The following is a 21,742-nucleotide window of genomic DNA, read 5'->3' as shown; positions in this document are numbered from 1 at the left end:
ACACTTACTTGCCGCAAACCTGCCCCTGAGCCATTTGGCAGACCTGAGGATCCCAGGACGCTGGCCCCTCATTACCCAGACACGCTCACCAGCAGAGTGTGTGCTGAGTGCTGACGTCTATCATTCTGACCTTGAGCCCGTGATGGGGGGGATGGGCTGGGGGCGAGCCATGCATGCCAACAGCAATCCCTCTGCTTGGTTGAGCCCACCAAGGAAGAAAAAAAATAGAGTCATTTCTTTCACTGGTGGTGGTGGTTGTTTTTGTAACAGATCTCTACCTCAGGGGCAGTGAGATCCATTTGCTATATAACTGTGCATCGGAACATTAGCAAGAACACATCACCCTGCCATCTCAAGCTCTTTGTTAAAACTGCTCTTGCCTGTGACGCTCAAAAACAAAGACCCAGAGGTCTAGGGAGGGCAGGGCAAGGACGGAGGGCTGGTGTACAACGCTTAACATGGGCACCTTATCAGTGCATCGGCTCTCATCAGCCCTCCCCTACACCGCTCCCACGCTGCCAGTCCCCGCTCAAAAGCCTGCTGTGGCTCCCCATGCCCCTGCCCTGAGTCCTACTTCCATCCCTGAGATTGGGGGGAGGAGGTTCTACAGTATTTAATCTCACTCTGCCACTCTCCTGATCTGCAACTGCTAAACCCAGTATGTCTGGTAAAACCTCCACACACCCTGCCTCCCCTATCAGATTGTCTTTGTTCTTCCTTTCTTCTCCAAATAGCAAGCTTTCTTCCACAGCCCAATCTTCTCCTCTCCTTTTCACTGGTTCTGATTATGCCACAGGGTGACATCTTCCTCCAAGCTTGGTGCTTTATTAAATCCTTCACACCGGGATACATTGTTTTTTAACTGCCTTTAATGTGCCAAATTCCCATGATCTCAGACAGCATAACAGAACCCGCATCTCATATGACCACCCAGAAACATAGGCTTTCCTTTACTCCTTAGTTCATTCCAAACCAGAGTACGCACAGAAAGAGAAGGGTTTTGGTTTCCGGGTTTTTTTCCCCCCTTAACCCTGAAGTTTCCATAATGCTCTTTGTCGAGATCTCTGTACACACAGATGCACAAGTACACACACATACATACAAACACATAAAACCCAAATCCAATAAAAATCAAATTAAAAAAAAAAATAGGTTAGGCAAACACAAGCCACTAAAAAGTGCAGGAAGTGGCCAGTTTTTATTATTCCTTTTAAATGCCTGAACAATCTTACTGCAAATCGTATCTTTATTTAAAAAAATGTGATCTACTCAATGCAAAGCCCAAAGGGCACTTTGGAGAGAAGCCAGGCTATAGGTTTATATTCTTCCCATTTTCAAATAAAATGCAAAAGAAAAAACTAGTAATCATTTTAATGAGCCTTTAAATAAATTATTGGCTAGAGCACACTGCAGTAATTTATACAGGGAACCAAATACATATATTTGCTGAGAAAGGGACTTTGTGACTAAAGAGTGAATTTCCAAGAATTACTTTAGATTCTTTTTCCTTTAAGTGATTAGTTTGAGTTGAACCACACTTCATATCCGTTCCATCACTGGTCACACTTGCAAAGGCAGGTGGAAATCTGTAAAGCAGGGTCTCTCCCCTCACTGGTCTACCCCCTTCTGGTTTCTTAGTTCTCCTTTATTTGGATTCCGTGGCCCCCAACAAAGTTTGACGCTTTCATTCTTGGAAGGTTACTTTCTGGATCACTTTTTGTATATACTAAGAGGAAAAAGGTTTGGACATGGAATCAGTAAATGAAGAAGGTTTGGTCCAAGATCTGTTTTTCCTTTTTTCACTCCTTGTTTTCACACATTTCCCCATAAACGCTGCTCTAGCCTCTTGATAACTGTTAACTGATGAGGCAAGAAAAACGAGGTGGTTGTGAATTAACAAGAGTGGGACCATTTCTCTCCATCAGCAGAATAATCCATCTCCCACAGGCTGTCAGCAAGTTTGGTTTTAAGAGACAAGGAAGAAGACTGGCAGCGGAAAGAAGGTGGCAGTGTGCCTCCTGGACAGGGCAGGATGTGAGGCCCTCGAAAACCCAGGGTTCTGGGAGGTGCAGCCTCCCCTCCCCTCAAGGAAACTGAGAAGCACGCAGCCCAGCAGGGGAGGCTTGGCAGCCCCAATGGTCAGCACAGAGGCACAGCCAAGGAGCCAGTGCACAGGGAGCCCAGATTCCAGTCTGTGATCATAATGCCAGCTCCGCCTCAATAGATACAACCCTCCCTTCGCTTTCTGAAGCTTATTTCCTCCAATACAGTAATATGTTTCTCATTTTATCCTAATTTTGCTCCCAAAGGAAGGGATAGGTAAATGATCCTTTATGCCCATTTTACAGATGGGATAACAGAGGCTTAGAGAATTTAAATGGTTTTTCCCTATCCCCATAGCTAGTTAAGAGAAAGGCCTAGACCAGAAATCCTAGTTCCTTCCCCAGGGAAGCATCTCTTCCCCATGGGAGCCAGCCTCTTGTTTCTTGGATACCCATTTAGCCTGGAGCACAGTACTCAACCATTCTGTCTTCCAACATGCAAATGGCAGTTTGGATTTCAAGCCCTGGGTTTCTCATCCAGCTTCATCTGAAACAGGATCCCAGTGGTAATGTCCTCTGGACTTTGGGCCAAAGAACTGAGAAGCTATGGATGTTTGTATGACCCTGCAGCTAACACACACATCAGTGAGACAGGTGGAGAGTACATATCCCCAGCTGTTCCCTGCTTGCATTCACTTGCAGCTGGGGTTTTCTATCACATCTGAGTGCTCCAGCTGTCAACAGCCTGTGCATCTGTAGACAACACTGGATTAGCGGTCAGTAGACCCTGTCCCAGCCCTGGCTCTGCTGCAAATGATGTCATGACCTGGGGCAAGTCCCCAAGTGGTCCCTTCTGCTAAATGAGAGCTGGCAAAGATGATCTCTGGGGGCCCTTTTAGCTCCAATGTGCAGCTAGTCTAAAATTAAATATGAGTAAAAGTGAGTTAGGTGAGCACATTAGACCACGGCAAGTGACCAGGAGCAACTAGACCTCAGCAGGTCACTGGCCTCTCGGTGCCAAACTTTCATCATTTGTGAATGGAATGATGACAGTACCAACATCACAGGGTGGCTGATGAAGTATGCAATGAGTTCACATAAAACATTTAGAATAATTTGGGCACATAGTTAACTCTCAAAAAATGCTAGCTGCTTGTCACTGTTATTATATTATCATCACCACTGTCATTAATACCACAGACACTTGTTACCTTTGGAAACAGAAAGGGCCCTCAGGAGGGACCTGTCTCACTTGCTCTTTAACACATGGCTTATTATACACATTCTGTGAAGGGACAAAGCAGGGTCCATGGCGACGAGATGCCTGGTTGAGGGTGCACCAAGCAGGTGGCCACGAAGGAGGAAGTGGGATGCAGCAGAGCCTGCCCACTGGCTGCTATCATGAGAGTATCCTCACGCCTGGGTGCTCCAGAGAGAGAATCTCTAGTTCCCTCCCTTGCAAGAGGAGAGCTGCACATGCCTACACGGGATAGGGACATTCATGTGACACTGCATCAGCTCATGCTCATGGAAGCCCTCTGTTGTGCCACTGAGGATGCTGCTACTCTGGGTCACAGCAGCAGAGCCAGTGAGTTATAGGAAAGCATCCACCTTCTGACCAAGGAACTGTAACTTCAGAAAAGAACTTTCTAGCCTGGATAGAAGGGCTTAGCTGGCCAACATGCATCCCTAAAACCAAGAGCTATGGGGATCGCACCTTCTAAGGACTACTCAACTGGCTGTGCATTAAGCCCAATGTCCACCGATCATCACATACCACCATGCAGCCCTCTGAGAGGCACCGTCCAAATGGTGACCATCCAGACAACCCAAGCTGGAAGGAACCTCAGAAAGTATAGGAGCTGATCTTGCCATTATACAGATAGGGAAATGGAGGTTCTGAGTAGGGACTGGCTTATTGAAGAACACAGGTACCCAGGGGCAGAAAGGAAACAGAGGTCGTCTTCTATTCCTACTCTAAAGGTCTTGCCCTTCAAAGACACAAAATACTACATGATTCCTTTGAGTCAAAGGGAAGTCTCTGTGAGCCACACTCAGCTGATCTCTCCCACAGGTCATCAAGGCATCACTGGAGGCCCTCAGTAAGAACACCTACTAAGTGCTATCCTTACCCTGTGGCCCCAAAGGCCGCTTTGCAAATACCAGCTTTTCATCTGGAGAATCACTTCGAACTCAGAATATGGCACACGACACCACCTGGATGCAAGGAATTGAAATGGATTTTGGACCGTTTCCCAGGCCCCAAACTCCCAACTCCACATCCTAGCCTATCTAAAACACTTCAAAATGCAAAAGTCTCACAGGAAAATATGCAGAAAGAATCAATGGGAAGGAGGTCGTAGCTGCACTGGGCCCTCATCCTCGCAAGCAAGCAGTGATCTGGAGCTCCTGAGTGCAAGGCCCTTTGTGGAGTGGCTGCTGAAGTCCCCACCTGGCCCCTGCTACTCACTGGCACCCCCTCCCTGGCCCTGGTATGCATTTGAGTTTGAGACCCCAACTCTATACACGCAGCCATTTTTTCTGTGCATGCTGTCTGCCCAAACTGCACACTATTTTTTTTAAGTTTATTTATTTTGAGAGAGACAGAGACAGTGTGAGCAGAGGAGGGATAGAGAGAAAGAGAGAATCTCAAGCAGGTTCTGCACTGCCAGCACAGAGCCCAACGCGAGGCTCAAAGTCACAAAACTATGAGATCGTGACCTGAGCCAAAACAAAGAGTTGGCAGCTTAACTGACTGAGCCACCAAGTGCCCCAGACTGCACACCTCTTTTTCGTTAATTTTTTATTAAGGTTATTTAATTTTGAGAGAGAGGATGAGAGGGGCGGGGAGGAGCAGAGAGTGAGACACAGAATCTGAAGCAGGCTCCAGGCTCTGAGCTGTCATCACAGAGCCCGATGTGGGGCTTGAACTCAGGAACCATGAGATCATGAGCTGAGCCAAAGTTGGACGCTTACCCAACTGAGCCACCAAGACGCCCCTGGACTGCACACTTCTAAAAGCGGGAAATTCCCCTCCAAAACACTTTGCTCAGAGCTAGATATTTAACAGATTGCTGAACAGCCTGAAATTATCTTTCTACATTCTCCTTTTTATGATTCTGACTGCTTTGCTTTAGTGTAAGAGATTTTAATATCTGTGAATGGAAAGTGTTCTGCCCCAAAGCCAACTCTCCCTGATCCCCAACAATCTCAGGAGACATGGTCAGGGAAAGCAGGAGGCCAATAGTTTAAAATTCTGTGTTTTGCTTTCGTTAGAGGTTTTCCCACGTGTCAGAGAGCTCAGGGTTATGCTGCTGTATTAAGAGAATGATATGGGAATAACCAACACCCGACCACATTCACAATGCCTCTTTAGTAGCCTGACAGAAACGGCTTGCTTGTCAGAGAAATCTGACTGGTAATTCCCACTATATTTCTGCAGGGTAGCCTGGAAGCAATTATCCTTCCCCATGGTAAATCAATTAAGAAAGAACGGTCTAACACTCCCCTCTTCTTCTAAGAAACTGCTAATTCTCTCACAATAATGGACAGAAAACCCCTAGAAGCAGAGTTAGTCCTATGAGGGTGCTGACTGTACTCTCCTGGTCTTTATATCTGTGCAAGGGAAGTCAACTTCCAGGTCAGAGTAGACAGCGTGGCCCATGTGGTCAGACAGAGGTGAATGGGGATCCACATTTTTTTTTACAAAAAACAAGGGGCTCACCTGCCTGAGCTTCAGTTTTCTCACTTGCCAAATTGGAATAAAAGTGCCAGGGTCTAGGGATTAAGAGCAAAACTTAGGATAGGGTGTAGAAGTGAACTCAGCCCAGGGCTTGGAACTTACAAGGAGCTGGTAAGAAGTAATTATCCTGTTCTGATAACAGACCTTACAGCCTCCCCACACCCCACACATCTACAGAGGCATACCCACCTCTACCCTGCAGTGATTTAGTCACATTCCCTGGCAGTCAGACCTTCCTATGCTCTCTGCCATTTCCAAAACACTGTTTCCAAATCTGCAGGTGGCAGTCACTTTTGAGCCAGAGCAATTAGACCATAGCAGGCCTACATTTCCCTATCCACTTAAAGGTTTGTTCTCAAATAGGCACCCGTAGGAGCCAAACCCCTCTCTTGTGGAGGCACAAAGCCTTCAGCATGTGTGTGTTGTACAAAACACATGTCTGTTAAATGCAAGATTGACCTTGGCACATGCCATTCTGCATGGACCAGAGGACAAGAATCAGCTGACAGTAATGAGTTCTAGAAACCCAGGGACACTTGTCTCCTGCGAGCAGCAGAAGCTATGAGAGGGAACTCAGACCCCACCAGAGCCCCTCCTCTGGGAGGCAAACCTCACATGTGCCTGTTTCTAGAACTAACACACTGCCAGGCTCAGACATCACGCAGGCAATGAGCTATTTGGCCAATGGCTGGAGAAAGGCAAACAGGGAGGAGTATGGAATTCACATCAAAAACAGTCAGGACAGGTCAAGGTCATTAAAATAATGCTGATGCCACCATGTCATATGACAGCCTGGAACAACTTCAACTGGAGTAGCTCCCAGCATTTCATACCAATACTCCCATTTAGGAAAGACTAGTAAATATGGCTAGTGTAAATCTCAACTTCCTTAGGGAGTCCACCATTGCTAGATGTGTCCTGATGAATCTGTCATTCCTTGTCCTTATCAATGGGAAAGTCGTTGCAGACCCACCAATTACAAGTAACACAGCCTTGGCGTAATTGACATAGAGCTATTTCCTTATCTCACCTGCCTCCTAAAGTGGCTGGGAGGACTGGAGGTTATACAGATGAACTTATTAAAATGCAACTTAGCTCAGTAGGTACTCAATTAAGGCTAAGATGATTACTGGTAGAAGGAGACTGTACACATGTTAACACTTCTCCTTTCAATCTAATGGCTTATTGGCTATCTGCATTTGGAGATTTTATGTCATCACCAAAAGCGTTAGAAAATCAGCAGCTATATAAATACAAGCACAATTTACTGTTTTGCCAGGGGCCACAGATCTCTGATGTTCTCACAGCCTCCAAGGAAAGCAAGCCATCTGTTAAATAAATAACTCACTAAGTAAAGAGCAAGTGTTTCCACAAGATTAACCGAAAATCTGCTGGATTTTTCATTGGCTGTCAGGGAACATGGGCAGCTACAGATAATTCAGGCACTGGAGAATCAGAAGATCTTGCATAATGTGAGCTGAGATGAGAATCCAGAGACCACAAGTTTAAACTTTAAGACATATTTAAGAAGGAAGCAAAACCAAAACTTGAATTACAAGGTCATAATGATTCAGAGCACTAGAGCAATAAAGAAACAAATCAGAGAATTTTCATCTGAGTATTTATGTCTAATTGTCATTTTGCCTAAGTGGCTGCTTAACAGTAGTTCTGGTAAACTGAATATTCTGGTTAAAAGAAAGCCACCATGTAAGATTTGAATTGTTGGCATCTAGAGGCTCAGAAGACAATCAAAAACACAATAAAATGAAACAAAATCTAATTGCATCTTCCCTTGGATGATTCAGAAAGCACTTCAGGATCACATAGTCTCCTTATGAATTAATTCCTACGGCCATTTAAAAAAAAAGTAAATAAATCCATGGCAATAGCCAGTCATTTGTTTTTCCCCAATCTGTGTGAAAAAAATATCTATGCTTTTAACTTTCTGGGCAACAGTACCTCTTAAGTGGGAATTAATTGTGCTTTAATGGCGTTTCTCAGAGAAGACATACAAAATAGGTCCAACTTTTTTAAGTGGGAATGAATTCCCATGAGAAACTGCTCCAGAGAGCCTGTGGGGTAGATGGCATCTCTAGCATGAAGAAGTGGAGACAGCATATCTACTCCAGTAGTCTCTCAATCCTAGCTCTCTGTTCTTTCTGACCCCAGCATCTGCTTTCACCAACTTTGTTCCCTGCAGGTCTAAGCACATCTAGGCTTTAGCAGGGAGAGAGAAAGAAGTCAGAGGTCAAGAAAAACAGCAAAAGACTAAAGAAGACATTAATAGAAACCCAACAGGAAACCGACATGACAGATGACCACCAAAATGGATGCAAACAGGCGTGACCCTCCACATCCCACTTGGGAGAATCCTCATGAGAGGGCTGACCCATCATCTACGTGAAAATACGATTAATTCTGTTGTGGTCATAGGTCAGAGATCAGTGCTGAAGGGCATCTGCTACATGACAAATGACAAACCAGTTCCTGTTTCTCCCAGAGTGCACACACCCTGAGATGTGATTCCATCTGACCCCACGTCACTTGTGGGAAGCTTTATACTGCAAGTCATGAGACCAACTGGCAACGGAGCCACCAACCAGCTGAGTGACCTGGGTGGACATTTATCGTCTGTGGGCTCCAGCTTCCTTCTTAATGAAGGGAGAAGGGCAGAGACAGAATTGAGACACATCACTTCTGAATTGATTGGGTCCAGTTTTATCATGTGTCCATCATGGACAGGGCACCAGCTTTAATCGAAGTCACGAAGCAACTGCCCCAAGCTTCCAAGACAAGACTAGACTGTAAATTTTAAAATACTAGGCTGTGACTGCATAGAAAGAAAAGGTGCAAAGTGTGGTCTGGAGAAAAGAAATCCGGACTGAGAATCATGAGTCCTGGCCTCTAACTTGGCTCCTTTTTTCACCCAGTTACGTGGGCTTTTTGGCTCCTGTCTTCCTGTAAACGTCATCTGTAAAATGATTACAGATAAACGATTCTTAACTGAGACTCCATGGACATCTTTGGTCCAGGGATGAGATTCCAGCTGTTCATAAACTGCTAAAAACTGTTTTCCAGTTTTATGTCAGGGGCAGGTTTTAAGAGAAGAGATCTAGAGTTTTGATCACTTTCACAGAAGCACTGAAGTTCAACAACTATTAATAACTCTTTGTATAAATAAAATCTATGATCCCTTCAGCTCTAACGTTCAAGAAGTCACATGACAATACTGAAAACTGTGTAAAAGACAGACTTTGGGAAAAAGGAAAGACAAACTGCTCCACTAAAGCCAGCAACGGGTATCTAAACAGCCCTCCTGATGATCATCTGAGTTCTGGCACTTGACTGGTGGGCACAGTCTCAGGTCTGGGGCTCTCTAGCTAGACCGTTGGGTATCCATCACCAACGCTGAACCAGGTGTCACCCATTCTGCTTCCTCCCTTTTCTGGGGCTGTGGAGGCAAAAGTGAGGAGAAGAGGGGGCTATGAGTTCTCGTGCTAAGGGTTTGAGTCAAAGCTGTTCTGCTTTGAGTAGCATAAACAATCATCACCCCCGCTTGGCCTCCACCAGGTTGGAATCAGAGATCAGGGACATCTGCACAATGGGTTCAAGCTCACCCCTGCACTTATTCTCACTAAAGAAAAGGCTAGAAAACCACTGGGGGAATGCAAATCGGATCACAAGAGGAGATCTTGGCAGTGCCATTTTTGTTGGGAAAATGAATAAAGTTTTACACCATTAGATAGCCAATGGGACTAAGACAAGCTCTGTTCTCTAGCTTGGAGACCCCTCTTCTGGGTTCCTCTTGCCCTGTTTGCTACGCATGCAAAAACCCCCACAGATAGAGAAGCTGACAACTATAAATTACCCTTCCCGCTTGCATTCGGCACTCAGATCTTTGGAGAAACGGACCACCGGTATTAAATAAATCTCTGATCTACCAAGATCTCTGAGCACCGCTTGGTTTTTCCGCCAGCGTTCCAGCCTGGTTCTGTAACATATTTGGTTCCCTGACCAGGAAACCCAACTGTGCTGACCCATTGTTGCCACCGGTTTGGGAGAACAGCGAGGCGGTGACGGCACAAGGAATCGCAAGGGAGAAGACACGCCCTGCTTGAATTTTGGCAGTGTCCCGCTCAGTTGCCTCAGGCTGGCCCTGCTCTGCCGTTCCGACTCAAGGAGACTTGGCAGGTGAGGATCTGGACCCAACATCGGAACTGGTAAGACTGGGGCCCAATCTAGTGAGGCCCACTCACAAGAGTGGAAGGGGGACCTGATCAGTCCCCAGACACTTCAGTAGTCTCACAGGTAGAAATTCTGTGGGAGGGAATGTAATAACCTCTGGTGTGTATGCGAGTGTGAATGTGCAACTCGGTCTAGCTTGCTTGCGAAGTTCGATTCTGTGGCTCCGTGGGTGGGCACCCTTAAGGTCCCCAAAGCCCACAGAGTCTGAATGGGCCCGTCTGCGATTCTGTGGTGAATGGCACAAAGTCTATGGTGGCATCAGAATAGTTTCTGATCATAAGTCACAAAGCTGAGACCGTTACGGCTAAGCGTCACCTAAGTTCCTTCGGGACACGGCCAGACAGGCATCTGACTGATCTCCTCATTAAAGGAAGGACCCCTATCCCTCTGTCTTTGTGACTCTGCCTCACAGGAACATTATGGGGTCAGGACAGAGCAAAGAAGGAGTTTTTGGGAGACTATGGAATTAAGATAACCCCTGGCATGTTAAGGACCCTATGTGAGTTAGAATGGCCCACTTTTGGTGTAGGAGGGCCCTGTGAAGGAACCTTGGATGTCCCAATGGTCTGCTGCATCTAGCATGTTGTCTCCAGAGACCCTGGTCACCCTGATCAATTTCCATACATCGACTGGTTGAAATTGCCTGAAATCCTCTGCCTTGGGTGCGATTCATCCATAGCAAGCGGAGTCAGGCAAAGGTTTTAGCCACTTTATCCGGAGACTCACCCAGAGAGCCAAAGAAGCAACCCACTGCTCCCCTAGTGTTTGCAGGAGACATGAAGGAAGATCTCATCCTTCTGCCACCTTATGACTCACAGGGCTCCCTCCCCTGACTGTCTCTCCTCCACCACCAATACCACCCATTTCTCATCCCCTCAGGGACCCGGAGAACCCTCCTCCACAGGGACCAGTGACCAGACTGCATCCTCAGCCAGGTGCAGGCGCTCTCCAGATGTAGGTCCATATCCACGGGTACCAAGAGTCTGTACTCCTGGGGATCAGAGCAGGGGCTGAGAAGCCCATGAATATGCCCAGCAGCAAGGGGATTCCCCCGGGGATTATTATAAGAGAATATGCGAGGCTTACACCCTGTTTGCTCCAGAGGCACAAAAGAGCCAAAACGAAAGGACGGGGAAGGTCTAGCCACCAAAAGCGGGGAGGCCCAGCACCTCCTTAGCAAGGGGTCAATGAGCCTACTGTAAGGGGAAAGGACATTAAAAGAATAAGTGTCCCAACCAGGGTAAGTCCCAGAAACCCAGCCAGTATCAGGAGGAACCTCAAGGGGACCTTATTGGTCTGGCCGAAATAGAATCAGACTAAAAGGGACACTGACTCCCTCTCCCTGTTCCTCTGCCTAATAGATGTGAGGGATTCTCCCTCATTTCCCAGGTTAACAGCTATAATTGGAGCCAACTGTGGTTAGTCTACCTGGGGATGGAGACTTGAAGGAATATTCCCAAGCAGTTGCTGCTTCTGCCTTCCCCTCCCCCTCATGTTTCTGCACCAACTTGGGTGTGGTCCTAGACCACCCTCAGTGCCTCTGGCACCATTGGTTCCTCCTCCCACCCTCCAGGTCAAGGAGCGAAGTGCACCCTCTAGGACCACCCATTTCAGATACCTCCACTGGTGCCCCAGGTGAAAATTGACAATGGGGAAAAATTGATGGACTTTTTAGTGGACGCAGGTGAAACATATTCAGTGTTGAAACTAATTTAAGTTCGTTGGCCCTGTCTTTAAAGTTATCAGCAAAGGTCAAATAAGCTCATGTTATCTCTGTTGCAATTTATTAATGATAGTTAATTTTGTCTGTCTCTAAGTTTTCATGGGTAATTGTTGAGATAACTTTCAAGGTCCTTAGTAACCTGAAACTTTGCAAATAGGATGGAAATGCTAAAGCTTTGATTACTGAACATAGGCTTGTTTTTTTAACTTCATATTGCTGAGAAATTAAGGCTCTTTGGACCTATTGGAAAACATGCTTTGTACTTAATTGGTTCATGAATTTACCATCTAAAAAAATTCTCATTGCAAACACCTCTCAGTTGGTTACTAAGTCCTCAATTGGAGACTAAAGTTTCCTAAGAGTTAAAATTCTGCTAAGTGTACTTAAGACTGATGGAAATAAGGAAAGCAACCCTGTATGTAGGAAAGTAGTAGACATGTAAGAAAGATATCAGGAGTGGATATACAGTTTTGTTGAGGGTAGAAGAAAGTAATTTTGTCCTAAATGAGACTGGTTATTTGGAGAGAAATAGCTTTAGGACAAAGTCTGAAGCCAAAGGAAAGTTGTAGAAGGTTGAGATAAATGGAATTTTAAAAGTACACTGGTATAAGGTTAAAATTCTGCTCTTCTCTTTCCTCAAATGACAAAGTTTTCTTGGACTGTTGATCTGCTCTTGGTAAGACAATGCAAACAAAGGTTTATTTTCCAGGAAAACCAAAGTTTTATGTTTCATCTTTATCAGGTCTTTGATTACTTAGTTAAAACTTTTCAATGTTAAAGGAGCTAGGTTTCGGTAACAACTATATAATGCCATACACTCACCTTTAGAATCTTTTACTGCCACCTTGGTTAAATAAAGTTTTAAGGTTTCTAATGATCTGTAATCCTATTTAGGATGGACTTATAACTTCCTAAGGTTTTAACAAACTTCCCAGGATTTGAATGGCAAATGAAGTCTTTTGACCAATTAGGCCCTTTTATTTGGGATACTAAGTTACTTGGAAAGGCACTGTCATACGATGGTAAACCTTAGGTTGTACTGCACAGGTAATGCTGTAACTGCCCAAATATATATGCAATTCCTAAAGTTTTAATGTTTTGGTATAAGGTCATCACTTAATATTCTGATTACTTGAAGTGTTACGTGTCACAGAAATAACCGAATTTCTTTGTCAATTGCATCATAACGAACTCTCATCAGATCTTTAACAATGTCTATTTCTGAGATTTTGTCATTTATAATTGTTCTTATTCTCCCACAAAACGTGTTTCTTCTTCAAGGAGATTTATAAAAAGGACTTCAGGGACAAATACAGGTATTTGACGTCTTTAAGAATAATACTAAAATGGGTAAGAATTTCCAGAACTAAAAAGCTGCATTCAAATTGAACAAGAATTAGGAACATGGGATTAAATGAACTAAGGAAGATTATAGTTTTGTGATTCTTGTTGAAAATACTGCTTGTTCTCTGATGTTTTCTCTTCCAGATTAAGGAAACTTTCTCTTAAGATATCTATGATATACAGAAATGTCATAAAATATTCATTTGTAAACTGAAGCATTTATCTTTTCTCTCTACATAACTCCCCTGAAATTCAAAAACTCTCAGTGAGTATTCTTTCTTTCATGGCAATTACAGTTGTTTGCATAAGCTCAATAAGAATCTGTTCATCTTGTAACAGATCACCATTGGAAATACTGGTTATTTTATCAAGGCTTTGACTGGAATGTTATATTTGAGAGTGACATTCATAGACTCAGATATGACCAGACAGCTTTAAGGAACTAAGGTTGGCTTTATGAAACATGGGGCCATAGAGCCCCTTGGAAATTTGGCCTGATACCTTGCTTACAGAGTTCCCAGCAGCCTCACCAGGTGATGAAAGAAGGTCACTTCCTGGCAGGTGCAGGAACCTCAGGATATCTTGGGGACCTCAGAAAGAGGAATTCGCCCAATTCTACAGGTATTGCAGGCCTGTCTGATGGCAAGTATTTGGCTTGGCTTCTGGCCTGTAGAGGCTACTAAAAGTTCAACCAAGAGATTCCTGATAAAAGGTTCCAGCAAAGCAAACTTTAAAAGATCCTCATGATCAATCGCTATTGGTGAGCTTGCATAAATAATTAGGCCAGGATTGTTAAGACTGGACTTGTTCTACAAATGCATTTGTCTCAATTTGGCTATCTCTAGAAAGGTTGGGGGGGGGCTGGTTTAGAGAAAATAAAAAGACTATGTTTCAACAATGCACCGTTAAGGATGTTAAATTCTAGTTCTGTCTTTAAATGTTTGTTGTTTGCCTAAACTAGACAACTTGAGGTAAACTTCAGAAAAATTGTCACAGTATTTCGTGTATAGACAATCTTCTGTGCTTGTTATTCTGTGGGGATAGTACTAAGACCCTATGGGCATATGATTATTTAAACAGCTAGAAAACAGGATGGATCTCTACATATGCAAACCATATCTTCCCTAAACCTGATCTGACAGTTACCAGAAACCCGCCCCTTTCGAAGACTTGGAGGTGGACTTTACAGACACACAACCAAATAGAGGACTCAGTTTCGGGTATCACCCCATGGTGATCACTCCAGAGCTAAGAAGGCCAACTCAGAGGAACCCTCAACATGGCAAAGTGATCTAGATCCAGTCAACCCGCCTAAACTGACCCTCAAAAAGACACTGGCCCCTGAGATCTCCAGCGTTGCTCCAGCCACACCCCGGAAGCTGGCTGGCCTGCGCATGGCAAAAGCCTGAGGAATCAACTTGTGGACTCAGCCCAGGGATTTGGACGCAACTCGGCCAGCCCTTGCCCCTTACTGGTGTCATAACCCTAATCTTGCTTCTTGCTGTTGGGCTAATAGGGACTGCACCAACAGGCTGGATGTGGAACGGATGGCAGACTCCCTGGTAACCTGACAAAGCCAAACAAACTCCCTGGCAGCAGTGTCCCTCCAAAATAGGCAAGCCCTCCACCCCCTCACTTCAGAAAAAGGAGGGACTTGTGTCTTTCTGGGGGGAGGAATGTTGCCATTTTGTAAACCAATCAGGAATCATCAGGACTAAGGTTAAGGAACTCGAGGAAAGAATTCAATGTAGACAACAGGAAAATATCAGTCAATGGAGAGGATGGGATCTCACAGACTGGGCATCCTGGCTCCCTGCCCTGGAAGGGGCCCCTCCTTTCCTTAATTTTACTTGTGACCATCGGCCCCCATATACTAAATACCCTGGTATGTTTTATTGATACCATAAAATGGCCAGTGGGACTAAAATAAGCTCTCGTCTCTAGCTTGGAGACCCCTCTTCTGGGTTCTTCTTGCCCTGTTTGCAGCATGCACAAAACCCCCCACAGATATGGAAGCTGACAACTATAAATTACCCTTCCCACTTGCATTCGGGCTCAGATCTTTGGAGAAACGGTCTCCTCTGTGCCCACCGGTGTTAAATACATATCTGATCCACCAAGATCTCCAAGTGCCACTTGGTTTTTCCGCCGGCGTTCCAGCCTGGTTCCATAACATTTTCAGCCTTTTAGAAACCCTGCAACAGCCTTTTAGAACGCTGGTATGTTTATAGGGGCTCGGCCTGCCTAAGTTTCTAAAGAGCAGTGCCTTCCTAGTTGCAGTAAGATCACCTCTTCCCAGAGCCAACATATTACACAGCATTTATTTTCTAAAACCATCCATTATTCCATGGAATCCAGGACCCTTCCTCCCAATGGGTCTCCATGACCAAGGTCTGGCCTTATATGATCTCCTCCACATCCTGGCTATTGAGTCCATTGGAAAGTCAGAGAGCGGAGGGGAGGGGCCACCGGAACCAGGTCTGCTCTCTCCTGCCTCAGCAGCTGTTCTAGATCAAGTCGGTGAATCCAGGAACTGCCTCTCCTTCCCTCGGCAGAAACAGACTCCCCGTTTCCAAGGCGCTGTCTGAAAACAGACCAGCAACAGGGCAACGGTGGAAGAAGCCAATTCAAGAAACAAGCATATCCATCCTCAAATCACAAAGCTGTTACTCACCGCTGTCTGACTTTAGGCTAGAAAATTCATATCTTTGAGCTTCAGTTTCTTCATCTGTAAAATGGGGACAGTAATAATGTCTAGCGCATAGATTTTCTGTGAGCATAAACGAGATAAGGCATTCCTGGCACAGAGGAACACCTTACTAGTTATATAATTTTACTGTTGTTGTTGAAATTACTAGTATTGAGGCAGTTGTTAGAATTATAAGCAGCGTTTGTGATGTTCTCCTTGGTATATCAAGCAGGCCCTCTCTGATTCCACGGCTGTGGGTTTTCTTCACTCCTGGTCCCAGGCAGCCCTACTACAACTCCCCATCCCCAGGGAGAGGTCAGGACCCCTGACCCCTAGTCTTACCTTCCTTTTGTTGGTGGGATTGACGTAGAGATAACTGAGGACAGTCTTCAAACCTACTTTGTCATTCAGCTTTTCATAGGTGGTGCCATAGTCTGTTGATCTGCAGGTAAGAGAGAAACAAAGGGAGAGATGTTTCACCAAATGGGAGAGTGTATTCAAAGGGAAGCCAGGCTCTCCTTCAACTCGTACCTTTGTTCCCAAATCACAGGTGTGATTCAGAGATAAAAGGCCCCATTAATTTTAGAAGAGCAATTAGACCACTGCATCTACCTAAACTCAGTCCCCTTTGCTCCCAGCCTTTCTCAGAGACCTCCTTTTCTGCCCTCTGTGAGACTGTGGGTACAGGTTGCTGCTGGGGACTTCCTGCTCCACCTTCAGCCCAGGTGTCCCTCTTGGTGCTGTGCAGGGGCACAAGGAGCTGTGTGCAAGGCCAGACAGCCTCCTGAGGTCACTCGAGTCCAGCCAACCTCATGCCCCCTCCACTGAGCCTGAGGCTCAGGACCCTCTGGTGGAAAGAAGCCCATTAGGGTCCAGTGGCCAAATCAGGCCGCAGCAGGCAGAGGGTGTGAGCCTTCACAGAGGAGCAATGGTGTGTCAGGGTGAAAAGTCAATGTTGTTGAACTACTGCCAACAGTTCATTATTCCAATTACCCTGTTTGTCCTTTGGGCCTCATTTCCAGGGTTTTGACCTCATACCAAAGCCACAAGTCAGGTCTCAGAGAACAAAGGCAGGCCAAACCACAGGCTCCTTCCTCTCCACCCCACCTTTCCATAGTGGAGGAAGGAGAAGGGGTGCCAAACAGGGAGGCCCCAGGAGCTAGGCTCGCTATCACGCTTTTTACCTCACTTTCCAACTCCACCCCTCACTTGCCCCCCTCCCTCTTCAAACAACCGGTATCATCAGCTCCCCAACTCGTCTTTCCCTCATTGCCTTCCTTGGCTAGATCACGAAACTTCGCCCACCCAGGCTTTAGAAAATCAGAGGTCAGTTCATTTCCTCTATGGTCACCCAACCTCATGGGTGCCTGCATTCTGTCTCAAGTCTCAGATCCCAGCTCTAGCTGGGTGCCTCCCCTAGTAACTGCCTTTTCCTGGATTCTTCATCCACCTTCTCACCAGAATCTGCTCCTGTCCTGGCCTACATCTTATTTTTACAAGCCTAGTAGCCAAGGCTTGTACTATTTGATGACCTTTAAGAATTATCCCCACCCCCATCTAATCTAGCAAATTCCATGTCCCACACCCAGCTTGGATGCCCACCCTCACCTCTGTTAAGGCTTCACTAGCCCTCTTCCCAGTCACTTTCATCTCTCTGCACAAGAACAAGCTTCCCCACCCATTACATGCCCAAAGTCCACTGTCCATGCCTCCTTTCGGCTCTTTTGATATTGTTATGTTGAATTTCTTTAAGTTCTGTTTCCCCTAGCACCACATAAGCTCCCGGTGGGCAAGGAACCACAGAGAATGCTATGGTGAGATGAAAGAACATGAACTTTGGGCATAGCAAAATCTCTATTTCATTGCTAGATCCACGGCTCTCTGGTTGCATGACCATGTGCAAGTTACTTAGTCTGCTAGAGCCTCAGGTTTCTCAAATAAAAGAATCAGAGTAATTTAGTCTTACAAGATCTTTGTAAATATGCAAAAATAGAACACATGGGAAACCTCCCAAAAGGATGTAGGTATAATGAAATGTTAAAAAAAATAAAATAAAAACAAAAAGGACATTCACTTCTCCTTTCCCCAAAATGTACAGAACCAGGCTTCACACATCATATACCCTCAGCATGCTTACTGAATAAACAAACATCAGCATTTCAAATCCCTCCCTAGGCTACTGGCTCCACATGGTCAGTGGCTATGGTAACTTTTATAACCAGCCCCCACCTCAAAATGACTTATTTTCTGTCTCCTGTCTACCTTTAAGCACAGGGAATCACGCCTAATCTTTCTCCTTGCCTTTATCTCTTAAACCCAGCTCAGTCTCCAAGTCTTAATGATCCTATCTCCTAAATAACTTGGACCCTTGGTCTTTTCATCCTCACCCCGATGCTGTGGCTCATGCATCATTATTTTTGCAATAGTTCCCCAATTGGATCCTCTTCTTCTAGCCTTCTCCCCCGCCCCACCATCCTCCATGCTGTCATCAGGCTATATTTCAACCTCCCAACTCTGTCCATCTCATCCCTCGTAGTAATTACCCACTGCCTACGCACAATGAGTTTGTAGCTTCCAAGCTTAGTCTTGTCAAATTTGGCTTTAATCTTCCTTACTAGACTCATTTTCAGCCATCTGCTCCCTGTCCCTTTCTCTCCAGCCTCACTAAACTTTCCTGAATGTCTTGCATTTTCACTTCCCTCCATTTCTACACATATCATTCCCTTTGCCTGAACGATTCCTGCTCTATTTCTTCTTCTTGGTGCATTCATCTCCAACCCTCAACACCAATATCACCCTCCTTCCAGCTTCCCCACTGGGAAATTAATCAAGATTTCCTTTGTGTTCTCATATCACCTTGTATATAATTCTATTTTGGCACTTATCCTATGGTTTCAGTCATACTATGTTTATTCTGGGATCTCTTCCTTGACTACAAGTCCCTAAGGGAAAAAGCCATTTCTTATAACAGCCCCAATGCCTTGCACCACTTCTGGTGCAAAGCAAGTGCTGAATGTACTGATTTGTGTATTGTTTTGCTTTGCTTTGTCTTTATTTGCAAGAATGAATGCGTGGTCACAAGTTCTTGCCCAACTGCTAACATCTGGGAGCAAGTCAAAACATAGCCTTACCTAGAAAAATTCATAAAGTTGGATGCTGGCACAACTGGAAAGGTCTAGCAGCATCTGGTGCCAGGGAAGGACCTACAGTTCACATGCACTAGCATCAAGGTTAAATGATCTATCACTCCAAGCTCCTTTCCTCTCCACAGCAGGGAGGAGACACCTTAATCTCTAGAGGCAGTCAGGTGCATACTTTTATTAACCCAAATAAAATATTTTGTAGGATGAATCACTTCTTGATTCTGTACTCTTAAAGGCCTAAAGATAACATGGTGTGGAGAAAGAACATTGAATCTGGAGTCTGGAAATCTAGACTCTAAAGCATACACAAAGTGTTACCCTGGACAAACCAATTCTCTATGCCTGTTAAAGAAAAAAATTACCCAGACACTTGTTAAAATGGTAAGGCAGACTTCATTCAGGGAAATGGCAATAAGTATAGAGACCACTGTGATGGGGTTCTGCAATAGGAAAGAGAGACTGGGATCAACTCTAAAAACAACAAAAAGCAAGGAATTTACAGCCAAAGAGAAGGGTGGGAGTCAGTGAATGGATCATTACTAGAAGGTAGAGTAATTCTTTTCTAAACTGACCTGAGAGGATTCTTACTGAAGGCATGCCAGGGTAATCAGACATCACCTAGGGCCTGGTAGGGGATGAGGAATTCAATCAAATATTGAGGGTGGGGGATTCTAGCTAAACGGGCTTAGCAGGATTCATGGTGAAACTGGGTAAAAGTTGAACACACCCAAGGACAGGGCCTTGTTGACAAAGCACTCAGAGGGTCCTGACTAGAGTTTGGCAGAGAAGAGGGTCTGTCAAGCCCCATTTTCTCATCATCAAATACAAGAGGTTTTACTCCAATAATCATAAGGCCCCACTTGGACCTTAAATATCTTTATGCCACCAACACAGTGCTTAGCTGTTTTCCAACCAGCAAACTTTCCTCACTCTATACATAGCAAACATCTTACTTTTGTAAAGAGCTGAATTCTCAGGTCCCCCTGCATGACTGACGTCACAACAAACTTCCTTCCAGAATCCAAATAAATCTCATCAAAGGTAGTATGCTTAGCACCACATAGTCCTCTCTTTCTGCCGGCTGCACCACAGATTCACAGGGACTCTGCTCTTCTCCGAGTAGCTGCTTCTCCAAGAGTCGGGACTTTCCAACAAAAGATACTCCATAGATCAGCTTCCTCTGTGCCTTGGGCATTTTCTGCTCAAGCTGACAGACAGGTGTCTTCACTGAAGACACCTTAAGAAGCCAGGCCGCCTGTGGGACTAAAGGTGCCCTGGACTCTGTCCTTTCCAGCGTGGACACTGCACACCACATTAACCACAGAGCTATGGGGACCCCCTTTGCCTGGGGTGAGGAGCAGCTGGGAGAGAGGCCTCCACCCCATTGCCAGAGACCGCTGCACCTGAGGAACTCACTTTTCCAAGAAAGCAGACCATCCTCCACCTTGTCACTTGAGACACCTGCCAGTGGGGCCACGTGGAGGAAACAGGCTCCCTTCTCCTATTTCAAAGCTAACTTCCCAAATCTTGACACTGTGCTCCCAACACTGAAATGTCCAGAAATCTGGAAACATCACACCTGCCATTGACCATTTTGGAGATCAGAATGCACAGCTACCCTGGAAGGCGACACATGAGAGGTATAAAGCCACAGGCTATGGGTTTCTGTGCTTCCGCTCAGGTTACTGCAGTCTAGCTGACCATTCTATGTTCTCTCGTTCTTTCTTCCTGCCTTTTTAATGAATTATTTCCAGCACACGGGAAAACACAATGAGATGCCAATCATATGCCCACTACTAGATTTAACAAGTATCTGTGTTCATAAACAACATATAATCTTTTGGAGTATTTTACTTTTACGTAAGCCTTATACAGGATGTATGTTCTGCAGTTTGCTTACTTTGCCCAACATTCAAGTTTTGAGATTTACCCATGGTGGCACATCTAGCCCTAATTCATCCATTTTTCATTGCTGTAGAGCACTGCAGCTTATGAAGAAACCACTGTCTATCTTTCCAACCACTAATAAATATTTCTGAATTTTTTTCTTTTAAAATTTGCGATAGTAAGCAACGTTTCAGTGAACGTTCTTATACATGGCTTCTCACGCATTTATGAAGAAAGGGAAGAAAATGACATATCCTGATGTGCAGTTACTGCTTCATACTCTATGCATAACTTCTACTTTGCTGGTTATTGACAAATTTTCTCCAAGAAGCCTGTATACACTCCCTTACTCTCCAGTTCCAGCAGCTAAGTCCTTCTTTATTTCCAGGGCCTAAGTCTATAGATCTTGACCAGTCTTGTCCCAGGTATCTCTAATTCTACAGTCCTGAATTCCAGACCATCTGAACTCAGTTAGCATCTGGGGCCCTGGATCCTGGCCACATGGACGCTGATCCTGGTTTTCCAATTTGCACTGCTGTGGGTCACCTGCTCCATGATGCCCAAGACTGCCCAGGGACCTGCTTATTGTCTAGCTGGGCCTCCCAGCTGCCAAGCACTCACACTACTCCCTAGGTACCTGAAGATGACTGGTAGGCTGGATACCCTCCGTCTTCAACTTCCCAGACACAGACAGTTCTGTGCCAGGACCTGACTCCTAGCGAGCCCCTCAACAACTCAGGAGTTCTTGTCCTATGCTGATAGGCCTTCAGAAGATCTCCATGTGGGCCAGCACATTCCAGGAGAGCATGGCAGCCTGACCTGCCATAACCCTGGCTGTTCACCAGGGATACTCTCTCCATGACAACGTCCAGAGTGCAGTTGAGAATATCATATACTTTTATCCATCCAGCAAGCTCCCACTCCTCT

At 45.3% G+C, this 21,742-nt stretch overlaps 1 protein-coding gene across 2 annotated transcripts in view; it reads right to left on the bottom strand.

The window, feature by feature from the left end:
• SORCS3 (sortilin related VPS10 domain containing receptor 3) overlaps window positions 1-21,742 on the bottom strand; it is a 595,481-nt gene that overhangs the window by 322,259 nt on the left and 251,480 nt on the right. For both annotated transcript variants that reach the window (XM_040486371.1, XM_040486370.1), the window contains exon 3: window positions 16,128-16,227. In XM_040486371.1, the coding sequence (XP_040342305.1) occupies window positions 16,128-16,227 (100 nt within the window). The remainder of the gene's footprint in view (window positions 1-16,127; window positions 16,228-21,742) is intronic.

The sequence above is a fragment of the Herpailurus yagouaroundi genome, unplaced genomic scaffold (genome assembly GCF_014898765.1).
Source record: "Herpailurus yagouaroundi ecotype Mexico unplaced genomic scaffold, PumYag 163, whole genome shotgun sequence".
NCBI classification, from domain to species: domain Eukaryota; kingdom Metazoa; phylum Chordata; class Mammalia; order Carnivora; family Felidae; genus Herpailurus; species Herpailurus yagouaroundi.
Note: the sequence above shows the minus strand (reverse complement) of the source record. Positions and strands in the feature narration are given on the sequence as shown.